General features: G+C 40.6%; 1 protein-coding gene across 1 annotated transcript; it reads left to right on the forward strand.

The window, feature by feature from the left end:
• Window positions 1-291: 291 nt before the first annotated feature.
• Window positions 292-13587, forward strand: CD28 (CD28 molecule). Its single transcript, XM_090041219.1, has 4 exons — window positions 292-373; window positions 7320-7682; window positions 7957-8075; window positions 12085-13587. Exons 1-4 carry the CDS (start codon window positions 319-321, stop codon window positions 12223-12225), a joined length of 678 nt encoding a protein of 225 aa, XP_089897345.1. The 5' UTR covers window positions 292-318; the 3' UTR covers window positions 12226-13587.
• Window positions 13588-20968: the final 7381 nt, after the last annotated feature.

The following is a 20968-nucleotide window of genomic DNA, read 5'->3' on the forward strand; positions in this document are numbered from 1 at the left end:
AATGTCAACAGAGGGGCTCCCATTTCCTCATATAATGTGCAGGTTAACCAAAGACAAGCTTTCCATTTTAACAAAAAGACATGAGGCTCCCTAAACATGAAATGATAAAGTCATCAAAAAAATTTAACTTCCTGTTTGAAATGTTGCCATTATAGTGGTTTCACTTGGGTGTATATCATGTGCTACTGAGGGAGTAATAGGAAGAAAGAGAATGTACAAGTGACTGAGCTGCTTAAACCCACCAGGTTGCCTTGTGGTGCAGTCTATTGTAGGTCGTTCAGGGGGTGGGGTCAAGGTTTCCAGCCCACCATTATCACCATGATACTCTGGATACTCACTGCTCTCAGCATCATTCAAGTCGTTGATGTAACAGGTAAACCATTTTGATCCTCTCCATTACATTTTTTATTATTTTGGGACTATAAGGGCAGCTTTAAATGCAAATGCCCTAAATTATATTGGAATTGGATGCATGGGAACTGATATTTCATGCTGATAAAACGGATACAAATACAACTTTTTAAAATCACGGTGTTCTCCAAATTTGGTCTTCAGAATTTCTTTTTATTTAACCTCAGTTAGGATATGTTTTGAAATGGCATAACATAGCCTAGGGTACATTTGCCTTCTGGCATTTCTTAATTTTGAACATTGGATAGATTTTCTTTATTTTTGGTATCAAAATGGTTTTTATGAAAGTGATTTTCTCCTTGCATATTTTTGCAAGTTCAGGAGTCCAATGTGCATCCCTGATTGTCCTGTGAGTTGACCCCAGTCAGTAGGACTGAAAATGAACAAATATAATAAGCAAAAAACCAGTTGCTTATTGAGAACAAGCTGTTTTTTCCACAATCAACAGGTGGATATTAAAACTCAATCTCCCTCTGAAAACAAAAATGATTATTTGCCTATTTAGAAACCCTGAAGTGTTACTGAAGCTTTTTAGAATTTCAGTTGTTGTGGCTGTGCTTACTCTGTCTTATTATCACCTCTACAATGCAGCTTTAGTAACTTTGTAACTGCCAGATCTTTTCACGGGGTATATCAAATGCTAAGCATGCAAAAGACGATATTTTTTGCTAGGATAATATCAACTCAAAGTATTTCATGTTGTCAGGTCTACTCTATGTGTCATCATTTTGTATATTTACAGCAAAAAAGAAACACAAATCTATTGTCCTGAACTGAACTTGTTCAAGATTTGTAATTCTTAAGAATTCATTTCCTTTTTTCCTCCTTATTCCTCTCCTGTTGCTATAAACTCCTTTTTTGAAACATCATAATTATTTCCCCAGCAGGCAGCTGTGTTAGCAGAGATGATAGTGACTACAGGAAGGGGACAGCAGCATGAGGTGTTGAACAGTTAAAAAAATATCCGTGAGGTGTCAGCAGCTTTTAAGCAAATCTTTTGAATTGTGGCATGCTGTATATAATGAAATATACTATGTTATATTATATAGTATAATAGTACACAAGCACACTGCGGCCATAATTAAGTATTTCACTTGTTATAATAGCTTCTTTGGGACTACACAAATGCTTAAAGAAGCATATATGTTTGAGGCTTATTCAGGTTCTGATTTTTTGCTCGTTTCATCTGCACTTTAGCTCCTAAGATGATAGAGGCTTAATAAGTGCACAATATTAAAGTTGATCCTAAGATGAGAGAGGCTTAATAAGAGGTCAGTATTAAGGGTGATCCAAGTTTTGCAGTCAAACATCCATTAAAATACATGAGAATGCTGTCTGCTTAAAAACTGCAGAATCTGTTCCATTTTCTTACTGAAAAAAACCTACCTCACAGGATGCTTCGCCTAAAATCATAGAAATGTAAGATTGGGGTTGGCATCTCAAGAGATCCTTTACTATATACCCCTCCTCTGAGGCAGGATCAAGTGTACTTAGACCATTTCTGCTGTGTTTTGTCAACTACTGGACCTGAACCATAATCTTTGTATTAGTACCATTGTTTTAAAACATTTTTCTTATTAGTCTTTCCAGCTGGAGAATTATTTTACTAGACTAACAGAGATGCAGGTGGTTATATTTGTCTACACAGAATATATTTTGTAAATACACTATGGATTCCCACTACCATATAATGCACATGGTCTTACCCTTGTACTATAGGAAAATTGCTGGCTTACAGTTTTTCTGGGTTAAAAAGTGTCCTCTAACTGGTATGTTGAATGATCTCTGGTGTTTATACAAGGTAAACTAAATTACCCAAGATTAGGATAACACTAATATGTTTCCTCTTCTCTGAATAGATCAAACTCCCAGACTCAGCAAACTGAAAACTGAGTTTAATGAAAGCAGTAGCATATCTCCTTGCATTGACTACCTTTCTTCATACAGTACTTTAAATAAAGGAAGGGAGATTAGCAAGGATGGATATCTGTAGTGACCAAAGGGCCCCACATCACAGAGCAGCTGGATGAATTAGCCATCCAAGAACCTTGAAAACTCTGAATGTAGCTGAGTATCACAGATCAGTGGCCAGAGGATAGATTTACCTTGTTTTCTTATTAGTTTCTTCTTTAGTTACCTTCAGTTCTTCCCCTTCCCAAGGAGTTCAAAGGCATCTTTTTCCTGTTCTGTTTTTAAAGAATAACAGTTTAACCAATCAAAATCTCATCCCATATTCTTACTACTGGCAAAAGAATTACAGAAGTCAATGCCCCTTTAGAAAAGGAGAATAATACTCTTTTCATCTCTATTTTACCAATCAAAAGTAGACCATTTTTAAACCCCTGCTGATGAGTCATGGAAAGCTCTGGAAAAAAATATTTTTCCATACATTGTTTTCACTATTTCTGTTTCTTGGCAACACATGACTTCTATGGAGCTTCACTTGCAGTAAGCATCTAAGATCAGAATGTCAGTGTTTTACTGACATTATGTCTGCTAAATATATTCTCATAATGAGAAGTTCTACCCCCTCTCGTGATATAGGTTAAACATGAAGATACATGGTAAACAAAGCTCTAAGAGAACTTACATACACTATGTTCATTAATCACTTAGAAAATCTAAGGTCCTGCAGACACTTACGTAGGCACTCAGTTTTGCTATAGAGAATGTCCTGCGGATTTTAATTATTCTGCTCCAGGCGTTACCAATTTCTGAAATTGTAGACAGCAATTTTTCATAACCATTGCTTTCTGGGTTGGTTAATGCCACATACATTTAGGACCCTATATAGTTATTTATGATTATATAGCACAATTGAAAGCAACCTTTGAGAACAGCAATTATAACCTTATTTATGGGGAAAAAACACAAAAATGAAAACACTTACTAAACAGTTCAGCGTTCCATCATTTTTTACAAAGCCCAAATGACATTTATGAGAAAAAAATTCTTAAAGACAAGATAAACCTGAACTTTACTGGCGCAACATTTGATCCCTCCAAGTCTTTTAGAGTGCTAGTTTGAAATCCTATTGGTTTAGCTCCCGTTGAGGATTTATTCAAATCCTATTCAGGTCACAAATAAAATAAGAAATTGATGGCCTAATCTTATTTTCTTGTGGAACTATACACATTTTGGCATGCCTGCCTTTCCTCAATACACTGAAACACAAGACTAGGATAGCAGGACTATAGCAGATCAAGATTCTGGAACCTGGATAGAGCTGTGAGTTAAGTGGGGCACTCACTTGTATTACGGCTCATCTAATGCACTTTGCTTTCATGAGCGATAATTTCTTTCACAATATGGAAAGTCACATCAATCCATTGTTATGGAGATATGTACTTTCATATGTGATCTGAGTTGGTGATTTGATACAGCAGAGCCACTTTTTATAGAAGACCCTGTAAACAGGGCTGAACAAGTCACTTGTGAACTTTCCGTATCTACTGACCTATGAAATGACTTTTGTTCACCCTGTTGTTTCTATATTCCATGTGCTTGAATAAGAAACTACAGAACATGCTCATAACATCTAGTTTGCATTGCAGGGCTAAGAGATTTGGCTGTAGGTCCAAGAAGTGGGAAATGATTTTAAGAAAGATACCTTAGGAAGGAGCATCAATAGATTCTAAACTCATGCTGTTATATACACATTGCTGTGGGTGCAAAAATACTCTGACAGTGCAATTAGGTAGAAAAGTTCAAGCTACTTGGTAATACATACTATGCATCAGAATGAGTCTAGGCTACAGCAGCAAAGTACCGTGGAAAGTTACTAAGGTCATTCAGCCAGTTTAAATGGTACCTTCTGTGGCTTCTCTAAAGAGACATTAGATTGGTTTTCTTTGCCACAGTAATTACCTAAAAAGGTCTGCCCCACAGCATCCTCTTTCTTCTCATACATATTTGTGAGAGAAGCACTTTTCTAGTTTGCTGATGCTTTGGTAAGATTCAGCTCAAGAATACTGTCTCATACTGTAAGCTTACTGGGCTGCAAAATATCTCTTTATTATGTGGAAATAACCCCCATGACCATGAAGCCCCAATTCCAGGTGCTACTGCAGAACAAATAAGAATACAGATATTTTGCTGAAAGTCTTTTTTCTCCAGTTATCCAAAAATGAGGAAAGACTTCATCCCCATAGGATTCCTAGAACCAAGATGTGGCAAATACAGAATTATTTTGTTGTGGGGTTGGAGAGAGAAAAGCAGGGTATTTTGCACACCAACCCTGATCATGGCTGATTTTTTCCAGCTAGCAAAAATATAACCAGCCACTACATTTTTAAAAGTGCTAAATCCTAACTAAACTAAGTGCAAACTCATTTTAAAACCACACTTGATTAAAATTAGCTTTGTCAGAAAAGGCTGATTTGATGAAACTGAAATATTTCGCTGAAATATCCAAGTTTCAATGAAAATTTGTTGAACTGCAGAGTGGGTCCTGACAGACCTCTCTCATTAACAAGCACTGGACTCCAGGATCCGTGTTTGGGGGATGCCCTTTCTGTGGGAGATTTTGAAAATAGACATTTTGATTCCAAACCAGAAAAAGAATTTCAAAATTCTGGAGTTTCTGATGTAATGAAAATTCTGAGTTTTGGCAGCTTTGATGCTAGATATGGTGGAGCAAGAGGCCAGAATCTTCTGTTCCTGTGCTGGTGAGGAGGGCTCTGCAGAGCTAGTAGGGTAGCTCTTGCTGTCCCATACTTTCCCCTTCCACAAACAGCACAAACACCTGGGCGCTGGCAGTCCATTCTCAGAATGGGAGAGTAGTCAGCTTTGGCAGTAGTGAGGTGGCTAGCAATCTATGTTGCCTATGAGGAGGTAGTCATCTTACGTATATTCAGAGTACCAATGGGAGAGTTGCTTCTATTATTCACTCCCTGTATCTGGTGTTGACAGACATACCCACTCCCGTCTTGGACAACTTCTCTCCTCTCAAGGTGCTCCATGTTTCTTCTACCTTCCATTTTTCTCCCCATCTCCAGCTATTCCCTTTATTTTTCTCAACTGATATTTTCCAATGGCTGGTAGGTCAGTATGTGCAATGTTGAAAGCTATTGGTTCCCCTTCTGCGCCTCTAGAAATTCATTGGTGGGTGATGAAGGGAGCTTCACTCACTCTCCTGCCATTCAACTAGGAAGCTGAGGAATGGGAACTGAACAAGGTCTTCCAGACGGTCACATGTTTAGATCTGACTAGAACTGTTGGGAACTTTAAACTTGTGGAAGTCTACCTGTTTTGACAACACTTTGCTGAGAAAACTTCTTATGTCCAGTATAACATTTCAAGTGTGGAGGCTTGGCATGTCATAAGTGAAGAGAACCTACATTAAGCAAATGGTCTAGCCACTCACCTTATATATTGAAGACCCAGGTCCAAGTCCTTCCTCTACTCAAGTTAGAGTAGGGATTAAGTGTACAGGTGACTCTGTAGTTCAGCAGCTCTGAGGCACTGTTGTAAGATGTGAGAGATGCAGATTAAAGACCATGATCTAAAGCAGGCCGAGGGAGAACTTCGTCTCTCATCCCAGGGCAGAGCCCTAGCCCCTGGCATGTGTGAATGTGCTCACTCTCACTTTCCTTTCTTGTGCAAAACAATTTCCAAAAGTCTCAGTTTTGTCTTTATCTGGACAAATCACAATCACATTTCAAATACAGAAAGCTTTTATTTATATATGACGAAACTAAATTCTCATTTTCTGGGAGCTTTTACATACTCCATTACTCTCTTAATGCTCTTGAATTCTTAGATCCCAAAGATAGTGGGGAAGGAATATAGATTTTACAGTAGAAGGCATAACCAGGGGCAGGAAAAGGTGTCCTCATTATCCTTCCCCAGGACTGTGCTGATAGTTCTGCCAGAGTCTGCAAGGATGTTTTAAACATTTTGTCCAAGTGAATATGACCTTCCCTTATCACTCCCCAGTTAGAAGTGACCCTTACATGAGAGTTGTTTGGTCATATACCTGCTAAAACAGATTGTGGCAAGTCTTACACCTGGTAAGTTACTCCTTTCCCAAAATGGTTTAGGAGCTAAATCTTTTTTTTGCTTCTTTCCAGAAAAGCAAAGCAAGGTATCAAGTGGGAAAAACCACTTCCCTTGTAGAAGGACTGCTTCATGCACAGTTCTTTCAGTGTTTTGACTCTTCACACATTGTAGTACAGAGACTGAGATGACAGTAAACATTTCCTGTTTATGCAGGAAACTTTAGGCCAGTCAGATCAAAGGGGATAATGCCTTGCTATAAAATATATTTGCAGACCATTACTGTGACAACTGCTAACATGCCACCAACCTTGTGTCATTATCTGGTCCACATAAAATGCTAAGATTTTCCTGCAGGTGCTAGTGAGAGGGATGTATTTAGGATTAGCAATACCAGGTTCAATCCCATGGGATTGCATAAGTGAAATGTGTTCTACCAGGAAGCAATTTGCCTTTACAAAGGCTGCTTTTGTATTGCAAGGTCTATAATACAAATGTTTTTAAATGTATAAGGTGGATAGAAAACCCGTGGTATATACATATTCCAGGTTGGAACTTTCCTTCATCCAACCATATGAAAAAAAACTGGTGCATCATAACCAGAATGGAAGCTAGGACCTCATGAATTAAATGGTAAGAAAAGCAGGCTGCCATCTGTACTACTGTCCTTGCTCATTCTCTCTCTCTCTCTCACACTGTAGTCCAATGTATATTTAACTATTCCTACGAAGTGGAAAAGCTGTAGCAAGATGATGTCAAGCAAGGCTGACTGTAGACTAGTAGTCAGGGTATTTATTGGTAGAATCATAATCTCAGTTAGTGCAGGAGCACAGATCAGATGCTCTAATTGTTGTGTGATTTTGAAGTCATATACTATATTTTTAAATAAATGTTTCCATTATTCCACCCAGAAAACAAGATTTTAGTGACACAGCGTCCTGTGCTCAGAGTAGATAACAAAACCGCTACTTTGGTCTGCAACTATACTTATAATGGAACTGGGAAGGAATTCAGAGCTTCGTTACATAAAGGAACAGACAGTGCAGTTGAAGTCTGCTTTGTTTCATGGAATATAACCAAAGGTAACAATACCCAGTCAACTAATGGTTTCACCTGCCATGGTTATCAGGATGATCAAAAGAAGCATGTAATCTTCAGCCTTTCAAACATGAATCCCAACCACACTGATATTTACTTCTGCAAAATTGAGGTCATGTATCCACCTCCTTATGTCTGCAGTGACAAGAGCAATGGAACTATCATCCATGTGAGAGGTAAGCCATGAAACCATAATTGTCCAATATTCTTTTCCTTCAGTGCACACCCTAATGCTAGAGCCCACAGTAACATCAGGTACAAAATGGATGTCTCAAAGAAGACAACATTCTTCTACCCCAGATCATATACTGATAATCTAGCTGCTTTTTTGCCTATGTTTTTTTATCTGTTGGTCAGAATAGATGGAAGATGGCTGAGACATGAGTAAATAAATTGAGATTAGGTATTGATTTTATGTACTTGAAGTTTTCTTTATTCTCTTTCTTTAAGACGTGCCCTTCCAACAATCAGAACTTCAGTCTACAAGATACTTTTGGCTTATGGCAGCAGCAATTGGAGTTTTTGCTATCTACAGTATAATAATAACTGTAGCCTGTATTCACTGTTCGGTAAGAGAATATTGTTTTCCCTTGCTTTATGTGCCTACATAGCAGCCTTTTCATGCTGTCTTTGCCATGCTCCTACATAGTCATCTTCCTTTTTTCATTAGTAACTCCAGTTTAGGGACAATGATTTAATGTCTTCTGTCTGCTCAGAAACCAGAACTGCAGGATGCAGGAGAAGGGTGAAGGGGATGCTGTCATGGAGGCAGCAGGTGCCCTCTTCTAGGGAGGTGAAACATTCTAGGGAGTGTGATCTTCCATATTGTGTACCACGTAGCTGTATATTTTTTTTCTGCTTCCAATCTGCCTTTTCCTTGTATCACTGAGTTTAAATATGTATTTTCAACTAATTACAAAGCAACCTGGCTGCATTTCCCCCTTTTCAGATTAAATCCAACATGTGTACTGGGATGCGCTTCCATTGCTTATCAAAGTCACAGTTGCACTAATTGTGACATAAAGTAGAGGTGTTTGTTGCAAGGAGGCTTCCTAATGATGTCCAAACCGGATCAGATATGGCCATAAGAAAATATAAAGTTAGGTTATAGTACCACTTTGCTCTGAATATGTCAGAGGAAAACTGAAACAGGTACAGCCAGTGGCAGCTGTGCCTTAATGCAATACTGTTATTTCAGATCCATAATTTAGAGTTTGAATGATTTTCTATGTGCTGTTTGCTTTTGGTATTGTGGCTCATGTACTGGTTGTCCTAAGAGAACACGCTTTCCAAAGGAGAATGACCATGCTGAACTCTGCTTCTCTGCTACATTTGCCTCATAATAAGTTTTTACCTGGAGCTTCTGTAGCTGTTGGTAATCCTCTAGCTCAGTGGTTTTCAACCTGTAGCCTGAAGACCCCTGAGGCTCTGCACAGTATATCTAAGGGGTCTGCAAAAGATGCCAATGATCAATAAAAATATGCGAATATCCACACTTATAATTCAAAGGGGTATGCACCTCCATTTGAAATTTCCAAGGCATCTGCACCTCCATTTGAAATTTTTAGGGCCCACAAATGAAAAAAGGTTGAAAACTATTGCTCTACATCACTGATTCTCAAGGCACCCCTCCAAAAATGCTAGTTCGTAGTTTTCACTCATTTTTAACTAAAGAAAAATACTAGAGCAATTCTTTTGCAAAGAACTCAGAAAGCCCACAGCAGATCAGAATATTTTTAACACTATGGATTCCTGTTCGAAATCTCTGGATTTATCTTGTTGGGAAATCATTGTTCTAGATCAGTGGTTGGGAACCTATAGCCCGAAGAGCCTTTGGATCTGGCCTGCAGAGCCATGGCTTCAGTAGTATTTGGCAGCAGGGGGGTTTTACTTGCACCATGCCACAGCTATGCAGTGGGGTCTTTGGCAGAGGGGCAGCCCTCCCTACACTGTGTCATAGTCAGGCAGCACAAGCTGTCATCGAGTGGGGGCTCTCCCTTGTGCTGCAATGCAGCCATGAGGCAGGGAGAAGCAATGCAGGCTGCCAGGTCCTAGTGCCCACCTGTCTTAGACCTATGGTAGGTCATTTCAGTTCCCCACTGGAAAACATTGCTGACTCCTGCTCTAGATAACAGGTAGTCTGAGTACTTAGATATTTGCAGTGCTCTTGAATGTTAATAAAGCTGCCTAGAAATGATGGATCTAAACGAGTTTCCTAAAATGATACTTGTCAGCCAGGTCAAGTCTACTTCATCTGAGTTTTTGAACTCAGCCACAGGTTTATTCTGCTTTTGTACTAATTCTGCCTCTGTGGAGAAAAACTTCCTTGCCTCCTTTTTTTCTGTTATAATCACACATTTTTTCATACCTGCAAAATCTGTTTCAGCCATGTAAAAATTGCTAGACAATTTTAAATTTATAGTTACAGGAACATAGGACTGGATGAGACCTCCTGAGCCATTGAGTCCTCATGTGTAAAAATCAGGGAATGCAGTGGGCTATACTGTGGTATAGCTGATATAATATGTAATATAATTTATCGTCACAGAGTTGCATAAATATAATGTCACATTTACTATTTTAAATTCAGAAAATCTTATGGTAACTAACTTGCCCCTCTTGTATGTATAAAATGCCCATGGTTCATCTGTGCAACTCCTCTCCAAGTCAATTAGATTAGTACATAACTAGGCTAGAATTGCAGTCACCGTATCATCAGCTACCATTTTCCGACAAAGGTTATAATACAAAATAATTTGTGCACATACCACTATCAGGAATTTAATGTTTGAAACACCATTTTTTTCTGTTAATTTCTGTGGCACCTCAATAGCTGCAAAATCAAGTAAGTATACAACTGGGGAACTCCATCCCAAAATGGCAGCAAAAATATAACTGCTGTTTGTGTATTGCTATTGTTTCAAGGTACTGATAATTACTGATCAATTTTTTTTAGTTAAGTATTCTAGGTTTAAAAATCTCTTTTATGTATGTATATATAGGCAACTCACAGGTATATGCTGTTTTTGACAAATTGTTCTAGAGACTAGCCTTCAGTGAGATATAGAAAAGCTGAGAAGACTGAGTTGGATGTATGCAACTCCCCCTTTCCACTTAAACTTCCAAAAGTAGGAAGCCCTTCATGGGTCATTAATTAAGAAGGGCTTGACCTGGGTTAGAATAATCTATTAACTAGACTACTAGCAAATGACTCAGGGCAGTGTTGCTCAACCTCCAGCCCCTGGGCCAAATCTGGTCCATGTGGCTGTGCTACCTAGCCAGTGGGGCTCCTCATGGATCCAGAAATTTGGGGGTTGGGGAGCGATTGTGGCATTATTTGCTGCAGCACCCAGAGTTGCCCCAAAACTGCATCTGGTCTGTAGAGTCACTCTCTGGTGAGGTCTGGTGCATGGAGCTGGCCCCCATACTGCATCACATCCACAGACTAATACCAGGTGCTGAACTCATGCTGAATCAGGCCTGTGGATCAACCCCACCTTCAGGTTGGCCCTGCACCACTTATTCAGCCTGTGGGGCAGGAAGGCTGAGGACCATTAATTCAAGAGATCACAGATTTCCCCTGTGACTTTAGACAAATCACTTAATTTGCTCTGTGCTTCTGTTCTGCATCTCTAAAATGGGAATAATACTTTTCAGCCCCACAATAGCGTGATGAGGCAAAAGTCTATTAATAATATGGATAGTTTGGGGGCAAAATAGGTAGATAACTAAGATAAAGTTTAACTCTACTTCCTTTTCCCCTTGAGCAGGTGCTCAAACAGTTTATGAATTGCCTTTTCAGGACAGAGATATGAGGGCAGAACTGCACAGTTACATACAGGCAGAGGCATTTTCTGGTACTCCTATTTTGCTTACATTAACTTGTTAAAAAAATTCTAGTAATAAAGCAGGGGAACCCCATGCTGATTGCATTTGTTTTTGCTTCTGCTTTTTCTGAGTCATCTATCAGCTAAGAATGTGATTGTCAAAGATGCTAAAATGTAGTCCTAGTTTAAGGTAATTCTGAAGTTATGTTCTAGCAGTGACAGTCCAGAAAATATGCACTAAGACCTGAAAAATGTACTGTGGTATCCAAAAGCTTGTCTAAGTCTATCCCAAACATGTAGTTGGTCCAATAATTATCCACAAAAATCTTTGCATTATAGTTTAGGGCATTTACTACTTCAAACTAATATTAGAATTCTTTCAGCAGATAAAATGAAAGACTTGCACTAAATCTGGGTAAATACTACAGATTATTGTATATGAACGTTCATTCTGATTTCTAAACCAACTGATTTAAGTTTAAGCACACGCTAAAATGCTTTCTTGAATACATATGTTTCCCTAATTCAGGACCTGAAGAAATAATTTTGAGTGGGGAATATGTTTGATATTACAGCCAACTGTTAACTGAAAAAGAGGAAAAACTAAATTCATTATGAATGACTTGCTTTGTACTAGAGAAGACCAAGCTTCTTGCACACCACTTGTTTTGGCTTGTTTTGTTTTAATTATGCATCCCATGCATGAAAAACTAACTGCAGAATTATTTTCACACTTCCCCCACCCTTGCAGCTGAAAAACAAGAAGAACCGAATCCTCCAGAGTGACTACATGAATATGACTCCCCGACATCCTCAAGGCCCAAAGAACAAGTGTTACCAGCCCTATGCACCAACTCGAGATTACACTGCATACCGTTCTTGGCAGCCATGACTATCCACTTACCAAACTATACCCCTGGATATGCTTGTATTCCACCACGTGCCCTTGGACATGGAAGGACAGCCTGCCATTCTCTCATTGTGTTTGCTATTAATGATAACAGATACCTACGTCATAGCAAATACTGGCTAGCCTTTAATTGGTGTTCCATAAAAACTGACTGTTTTCTACAATGGTAGAACTGATGAGCTACAACTCATGTTCAAGCCGCATGGTGGCTCAGGGGGAAAGGTAACATTGGACCCAGTAGGTGGTATATTTTTAATCTTTGCAATTTTTTGCTCAATTGCTCAGGAAGCCAGAATTGTTGATCTTTCCTAATTACTTATGCCTTATATTTCTCTTTTAACACTTAGAACTTGAAGAATTAGAATTATCTGAAATGCAAGTTGGTTGCTGTGAAATAAGGCACCAATCAAACTACTAATGCAAAATTGGTTCCCTGTCCCTTCAAACAGTGGAAGCTCATTTTAAAGTTCAGAACATATGCACAAGAGAAGAGGAGAGGCTTCTTGCTCTAGGGAAAAGTCAGCTATGGCAGATCAGTTTATGGCGCAGATCAGCTGTAATGACAGATCAAGATCAGTCAAAACCACTGTACATTAAATGGGTGATTCCTTTTGCTTTTTAAATTCTTGAGCTGGTAACTGTAATGTCTGCAGCAGGTAGATTTGACAAGGGAGATGACACCTGAGGACACAATTCCATGCAGTAAGAAAGTGATTGACCTGAAAGGCAGATCTAGAAGAACCAGGGAGGAAAAAAGATCTGGTGCCATCATGAAAAGCCCCTTTTGAACTATGATGGCCTACAACAAAGAAATGCAAGGACTTGAGTAAAATCTTAGGGAAAACTGGTGAAAAAAATATTTATTAGAAAACACTGAGGCCAGATTTTGAAAAAAAGGCTCTGTATCCAAAATGAATCAAATTTACTGAGGTCTCTTGCAAATCTGTCTGCTTCTGGAGCCCAAATAGGAAATGAGCTTTTTAAAAAATCTGAGCCCTATAATGAACAATAAGATCATTTGAAAACCTTCCCTTATGATCTCCCAATTCTCACTGTGGTCTACAGGAACCTTGAAGGAATATGTTCCAAGTGGGGGATTATGTTCTTATGTAGACAATTCCTTAGGCACATTCATGCAGGAATAAAACAAGCACTAGAATAAACCCTGTTCTGCGATTTCTGTGTGACAGGTTTCCATAAGGAATGCTCACAAAACTCTAATAGGGTTAGTTCAGCAAAAAGTCCTTGTATTCTTGGCAAGAGAGAGTCTTCTATCTGAAGTTGAGCAAAAAATAAGAATTTTCAACCTGTGGGAAATTCTGATAGTTCAGTTTTGTTTTCATCCTATACCAGGACAAAAAGTTGAAATTATGGATTTCTTTGCAGAAAAAATAAGAAAAAAAATAGAATTGAGAATAGAGAAACGATTTGCTTTGACAACTTTAAAATGAAACAGAGTATCATGGCACTTCTCCAAATAGAAAAATTCATTTGAGTTTGTTGAACTGACCCAAAACACTGCATATAAAACCTTGCTGCCATGCATTGCTTTATGACAGTTATAGAGCAGAAGTCTGATGCCATCTTTCTCCCTGGGCAGACTGCAACTCCCATGATGCATCTGCCATCATAGTATTTGTGCAGTCATATGCATCACACTCCTTGGTCAGAAGGGAGACTGTACTACCTTACAGGAGATGTGGTCAGGTTATGGAGAGCAACCTACTAAGAAAAATGGGGGCTTGAACTATAATTTTCATGAGGCAACACAGGACAATAGGCAGTGCAATAGCAAAGGGGGGTGGGGGGCGAGCAGGGCGACCGCTCTGGGCACTGATGTGAAGGGGTGCCAACAGGCACTGCCCAGCTGGGGAAGGGCATGGGATGGAGCTGCAAGTGGCTTGTTTGGGGAGGTGCGGGGATGGGGGGAGGGCAGCTCCCACTGTCGCATGCACTCCTGGGCAAGCATGGGGGGGCCATGTGCCCCCCAGATCTGTGCACAGGGTGAGGGTGGGCTGCCACTGCAGGCTTTGTCCCAGGCACCAAACTTCCTTGCCACGGTACTGACAATAGGGAAATGCTCTTTAATACTGAACTGACCCTTAAGGGTAGGGACAGACATTACATTACATATAAACTGGTTTAAGTGATCAGAAGCTGGTTTAAACCTGTAACAGAACAGACATTCAGTGCATATAAACCAGTTTGAAAATGGCTGAAACTAGTTTGAGATAAACCTAGTTGAACGTCGTATCAGACTTAAATGATTTGGGTCAAACCAGTTTATGTAATGTCTGTCCCAGACCCTTTGCTGGTTTAAGCTAAACCAGACTCCCCCAGCATCCTGGCATACTCTCTGGGCTGGATGGAGCTTTCTCCTTCACAGCAGGGCTGGCCCCTCCCCTCTGCTCCATGGCTGGAGCTCTGACAGAGACTTGCAGGTTCAGCAGGGGCTGCTGGCTTCCCCATGTCCCCCTTGCTGCTTAAACAGAGATCCCTCCCTCTTCTCTCCCACAGCACAGACCTAGCCAGCATGTGGTATGCTAGCTAATACTGTGTAAAGCAAATAGGACAGTGTAGATATAGGGCTTTTTAGAGCTAATCAACAGCTCAGCCGGTAATGTCCCTGCAGTCCTTCCTTTGGAAAAAACTGTTTAAGAAGAGCTTGAACTAATGACCAAGGCCTTGTTTTTCTGATGGGGTGGTAAATGCTGATAACAGAGCTGATAAATGGTCTGTTATCAAGGAAGGGGAAGGACCCCTCCTTAATCACAGTGTCGTGCCAGGGCCTGGCCATGCCCTGCTCAGCTCAGCCCCGTGCTTTAGCATCCTCCAGTTTCCAGCCTGAGCCATTGCAGGCATGTGCCAGCATTTTTTTCAGTTCAGGGGGGATGTCTGTACAGTTACAAAGTGATTTAGCCTAGCCAGGTTAGACTAACCTGCAAAGATTGAATCAATTCAGGCTCAGGCTTTTTGAATATCTGTCCCTAGCCTAAAAGTTTTATTTCAATTCATTTTAACTGAAATATTCAGATTTGGATTGACCCACTCAAAACTAAATATTTTGGTTTTGTTTTTTTGTTTTCCCCAACAGAAATGAAAAACCTAACCAAATTTTAAATTTTCATGCTTATAGGATTGATTTTAATAATTATGAGAGAAAGTTCTTGACCAGGTCTAATTTCACCCTTTCTAATTTAAAATTGTTCAGTGTTAATTGCTTGGATAAGTCACAGGAGCAAGACAGGAATGAGTCTGGGGTGTTGAGAGTTATAGTCCAGTCCCTGTTTTTTTCATTGCTCTAAGGCAGCGGTTCCTAACCTGTGGTATGGGTACCACCAGTGGTACACAGACAACCTATCAGTGGTATGTGCTAACAGATTATAATTACTTTATATGACAAAAATTTCCTTCAGGTTGAACTGAAAAATTTGCTGGTGGTACCTAAGGTTCTGTTGTTTTAAATTGGTGGTGTGCAATCTGTCAGAGTTCAAGAACTGCTGCTCTAAGGAGAAGTAAGCTGCACTGCTTCTTTTGCTGAAAAGCCTACTTTCCCTTTTTGAAGTGGCCTCAGTGTTCTAGCTGGTGCCCTTGAAGGTGGGTAATGCTAAGCTCTGCCTATCCCTTGCCTCGGTCTAACCACATAGATGCAAATCAGGAAGTAGGAGCCCACTGGTTACTCTTTGCACTGAGCAGGACTTAGCCAGGTGAGCAGCTTGGGCAGACGCAAGGTGCTTCTTTACTCCCAGTCTGTGATAATTTCAACAATGTTAACATATCACCACTGATGGCATCATTTTGCTGACCTTATAAGCAGACGTCCTGTAACTTAACAAATGCATCCTCTGGTTAGAATGTACTGTGAAAATAACATCTTATACTTTCCCACCAGTATAAGGTGAGGTGCAAGTGTGTACAGTAAGCAATTAAGACAGAGGGTCAACATTTCTAGTTTACATTGAGTATATATTTTCATACTCTAGAACTAGAGCGTCTTTTTCACTGGGTCCACATACCTAGGAGTTTTAGTGTACTTTTTGTAATAATTCTTTAAAATTGTTAAATAGATATAGTAAATTAATTTTCAGCATTTGTTAGCAACTAGTAACTAATTAATTTGTTATAAAAAGAAAGTATTATGTTTTAAAGTAAACATTGGCATAATTTATTTTCCTCTCCTAAAGCTTCACTGGATTTTTCAGTTGACATACAGACACAGTGTCAGGATAGTATCATGATTTAGAGAGTGTTTTGTAGTTCATGTCTAGGTATTGAGAGAACTGATTGCATCAGTGACATTTAAGCATTGGAACCTAAGTGGCCAGTTTCTGAATAAATGTTAATTCATATGGCTGATCAAAAAAGAGGATATAATTGATGTAAATACATGACAGAAAAAGTGCATGGAGCAGCAGGGGTGGTGGTGGTGGAAAGGGATGGGAAAGAGAAGGCATGAGAGCCCTGGAGCTATGTTAGAAGGACATCAACACACCTACAGTGTACTGTAGGACATGAATTACAGGCTTCTGGGGATACATTTCCTGTGTATAAAATACCAGAAGGTGCCTTTTATCCTTGAGGTCCAATGTATAAAAGCTTAATGGCATATGAGTCCAAATCCAAAAAGGATTTAGGTGCTTACAAGATTGGCTTCAAAACACCTACATTTTTTCTGTCTGGCTCCAAAAGGAATCCAGAGCTATGTGCCTAGTCTCTCTTTATGGAACATGAGGAGAATTAGACAGTTCAACATATGGGTTTTCTGTGTTGTCCTTCTGGACAAGGAGCCACCAACACCTAGCTAATAGGAAACATTAAGCACAGCAGTCTATCTGAACTCTAACCCCTTTGTAGCTTGGGTTCCTGACTCAGGACTGCAAAAGAGGTGCTTTATCCAACTGATCCAAGGCTTGGGTAGGTACTAGGGGTGTGTGAAATGGGCCATATTCAATTTGGATTTGGCCTGAATCAGGGGACAGTGATTTGATTCGTTGATTTGGATCACTGTTCCCTATTTGATTTGGTGAAATCTGAAGATTGGATGCTGATTCGGACATAGACACAGCTTTAAATGTTTTTTCTACATACCTCGAGGTACCAGGCTTGTGAATGGTGTGATACTGGGGCAGATGGAGCATCCCACAAGAGTGTGGGTGTGTGGGGGTGAGGGGGCCCAATGTGCTCAGCAGCAGACCCGGAAGTGGACCAGAAGCACTTTTGACTCTGGGTCTGCTGCTAAGCACATGGGAGGCCCCCCCTGCACCTCCCTGGCTCAGTGATCAGCCACAGGGTGACCCTGGGTGCTCCCCCAGACCCAGGAGACACCAGTTGCTGAGCTAGGAAGGTACAGGGGGGCCTCCCAGCATGCTTCTTGGTGGACCTCTAAGTGGACTGGAAGTGCTTCTGGTCCACTTCTGGGTCTGCTGCCAAGTACACTGGGGACCCCCCATGCTCCTGTGGGATGCTTCATCTGCCTCAGCATCTCAGCATTCATGAGTCACCTGGTACCTTGAGGTATGTAGAAAAAACATTTAACGCTGTGTCTATGGCTGAAGTGTCTTGACTACTGAGGTACAGTGGGTGCATCTACACATGCGCATTACTGCAGAGTTGACTGATTAGCTTTGCAGTAAAGTGTCAATGTCCACACATCCACCCATATTAGGGTGTAGTAAATTAATTCACTCCTTCAGAGAATTGTACTGTCTGGGACAAATACTATCCTATGGTAGAGTAATTTACACTGCCACAATGTACATGTAGACAGTGACTGGGGCTGACTGGGAAACAAGGATGCTACAGTGAGAGGGCTGCCTGCTGGCTTGAATTACTCTGATCCTGGGGACCTGTATAAATGCTGTGCCGGGGGGAGCTGACTCTGGCATGAACTGCACCAGAGTTTATTGTGTTGGGGTAATTGCACATGTAGATGCACCCAGTCTGACTCTTTGCTTGCTCTCCTTCTGGACACATGATGCTTACATTCATTGTTATACAGTGACCTATCTTCAACAAGAGGGGTAGAAAGTGTTCTCACCTACCTTAGGCTGGTGGTTAGGGTAAATCAGAAGATGTGGATTTGAATATTTCAGGAGACTAAGAAACTTGAACCCAGGACTCCTATGTCATCAGCAACTGCTCTAACCAGAAGGCCATTACAAAATACTAGGCCAACCTCTGTTGGTCATGTTTGTTTTTTTGCTGGAGCCCAGCGCTGCAACAATTAACGCTGCCACCACTCTGCTACTGCCAAATTTCCAGCCCCCTGGGGAATTCCAGCATTGACTCATGAAGCCAGGCCAGCATGCCAGTTTGCACCCACAGACTGGCCTGTGGACCCAGCTCTTTGCCTGTCATCTAGCCTGCGGGGCCAGTTAGGCTGAGTACTACTGTGCTAGATTCAAGCTAAAGGCTACTTCCCACCTCTCTATTTCCATAAATGATCTAGCTGTAAACATGTACTGAGTCATTCAGGCTAAGAAGTCAAGACTGGTTAGATTTAATGTTGTTTCTATCATGCCTTTGTGTGCCATTAGCTAAGCCACTGGTATGCCTTAACCCGGGGATGGGCAAACTGGGGAATCTGATTAGTGGCCAGACTCCATTTCCCAGCAGCCCCTACCCTGTGGTCAGTTTCCAGGGAGACCCCAGAAGCGGCAGTGGGGGCCAGGGTTTCCATGGAGACCGACCCCAGCAGTGCTGGCAGAGTGCACTGCTGGGCAGGTTGCTGCTTCAGGGTTGGGGCTGGGACCTTGCACTGGTGACAATGTGGTCTGGAGCCAGGGCAGACCTGCAATCTGCTGTCTGCATGCCTCTGTCTTAACCACATGACTCCAATGGGCTGTTAGGCATGGTTGGATTTTCAGTCTCCCAAAATAACAAGCTACAGCCCCTCTGTATCCTTCCGTTGTTGGTATACTGCATTTACTTATATTTCAGACCTTACCTATTTTCAGTTTTCAAATCAGATTAAGTCTCTGCACATTTGTCTCTGTAGTAGCAAAAATTCTCTGTGAGCACCAAGTTTGTTATTGACAGTGCTGGATAAGAAAATGAACTACTGTGAACCATGCATACAAAATATTGCTTTGGTGCTAAAGAGCAAATCTTTCCACTTTCAGCAAAGTTTTTGCTGTGTGACTGGAAAAAGTTTATTCAAACTGAATCACTGATGGAGGTGTGATTTGTTAGTTAGTCACTCTAACCAGAAACCAGGTTAGAGTTTGCAATGCTAAGGTATTATTCTTCTATCAGTGACCAGAAATGAACTGGAAAGCATTTGAACAGAGCACTGAGCAGTAATTTGGAAGTCATATTTAGAGTCCATGGGCTACTGAGGGCTACTAAGGAAACACCGATAGCTGGTTATCTTGTTGCAAATGGATTGTTCCTTACAATTAGACACTTTTGTCAGAGCATCACATTATAATATGCTATTATTCCAGCCCCACGGGTATGCAGCTATCTGACGTGACTAATTTGGCTGACACAGTATTTTAGGATGCTGCCAATTTCATAAAAACCCATTTTAGGGGGAAAAGAAAAAAAAGCTTAATCGTCTTTACCTCATGGCTGCTCCAGAATCAGGGCACCAGTTCATATACTTTTTTCTTGTTGTTAAAAGAAAACAGACCTTTCTTTTCAGATCTCATAAACCTACATGTAAGTACTGAGTACTGGGGATGAAGAGATCAAATTTTAGCTTATTTGCCCATTTTTATGACCAAAAGACAACAGTTATCACATGCAATTATATTCCCAACCACTCCATTATTATGTTGCTACATTATTCCTTTTCCTCTTGTGGCTTTTTGTTTCTACAATTATTCTGGATCAGGATAATACATATTTAAAAGTTGAGACACTCATAAGCTCTTATTTTTCAATCAGGAATGGCCATGTTAAAACCAGCAACAACAGTGTTGAAGCTTCTGGGCTGGGAGTACTTCATTATGCGTGTATGGCGTGAAGCAGAACAGGACTCTGCAATGGTGCTGTCCTACAAAAACAAGTCAACAAACAAACAAACATCTTGCAACAATTCACTGATGGGTGGAAGTTGATACATTGAGCTCAATTTTGGGGAACGGGCAAGTGGGGGGGACCCAACAGAACTTATGAAATTACATTATAATATGTTAAAGAAAGTTCAGGCTTCGAAGTCAAGAACTCATTCTTAAGAGATGCAGAACTAAAGGTTGCCTTGGCAGGTGTCATTCTGCCCCCGTATGATAGTCTTTAATATAGGATCACATACTGCTTTTTTTCCACAGAATCCCTCCCTCATAAGTTAAAAATGCTAATTACTCAACAGGTTAATCTGCTGAGGTAGTAAAGGCAGGAAATGACTGGGGTATACCGGGGGCCCGCAGCATCTTCAAATGGCAGGGTGGAAGCCTGAGGTGACAATGCAGAGCACACAGTAATCCCCATTCTGGAGGCTATATTGGCCCTTTCATCATGAGGGCAGCAGCAGGAACAAACCCCAGCTGCACACTTAAACCAGCAGCCAAGCTAGCACTCACCAAACCATCCCTTTGTCTTAAGAGCTGGTAGGCAATTGTTGTAACATTTCTTCAGTTCATTGTCTTACAAAAATGGAGGAGAGAGTGTAAACTGTCCAGTTGCCTGGAAAGAAGAAAATGATAGATCTAAGTTTAAGCCAAGAACCTTCCTATAATGCACCATGAAAGGAGATCACTGTCATGAGTTTGATGAACTAATT

This window comes from Crocodylus siamensis, chromosome 4 (assembly GCF_052110815.1).
Source record: "Crocodylus siamensis isolate JL-2025a chromosome 4, ASM5211081v1, whole genome shotgun sequence".
Classification (NCBI taxonomy): domain Eukaryota; kingdom Metazoa; phylum Chordata; order Crocodylia; family Crocodylidae; genus Crocodylus; species Crocodylus siamensis.

Coding starts and splice junctions, on each gene's coding strand:
- CD28 (XM_090041219.1), top strand. CDS start 319: ATGATACTCTGGATACTCACTGCTCTCAGCATCATTCAAGTCGTTGAT. Junction 374..7,319: donor TCAAGTCGTTGATGTAACAG/GTAAACCATTTT, acceptor TATTCCACCCAG/AAAACAAGATTTTAGTGACA. Junction 7,683..7,956: donor AACTATCATCCATGTGAGAG/GTAAGCCATGAA, acceptor TCTTTCTTTAAG/ACGTGCCCTTCCAACAATCA.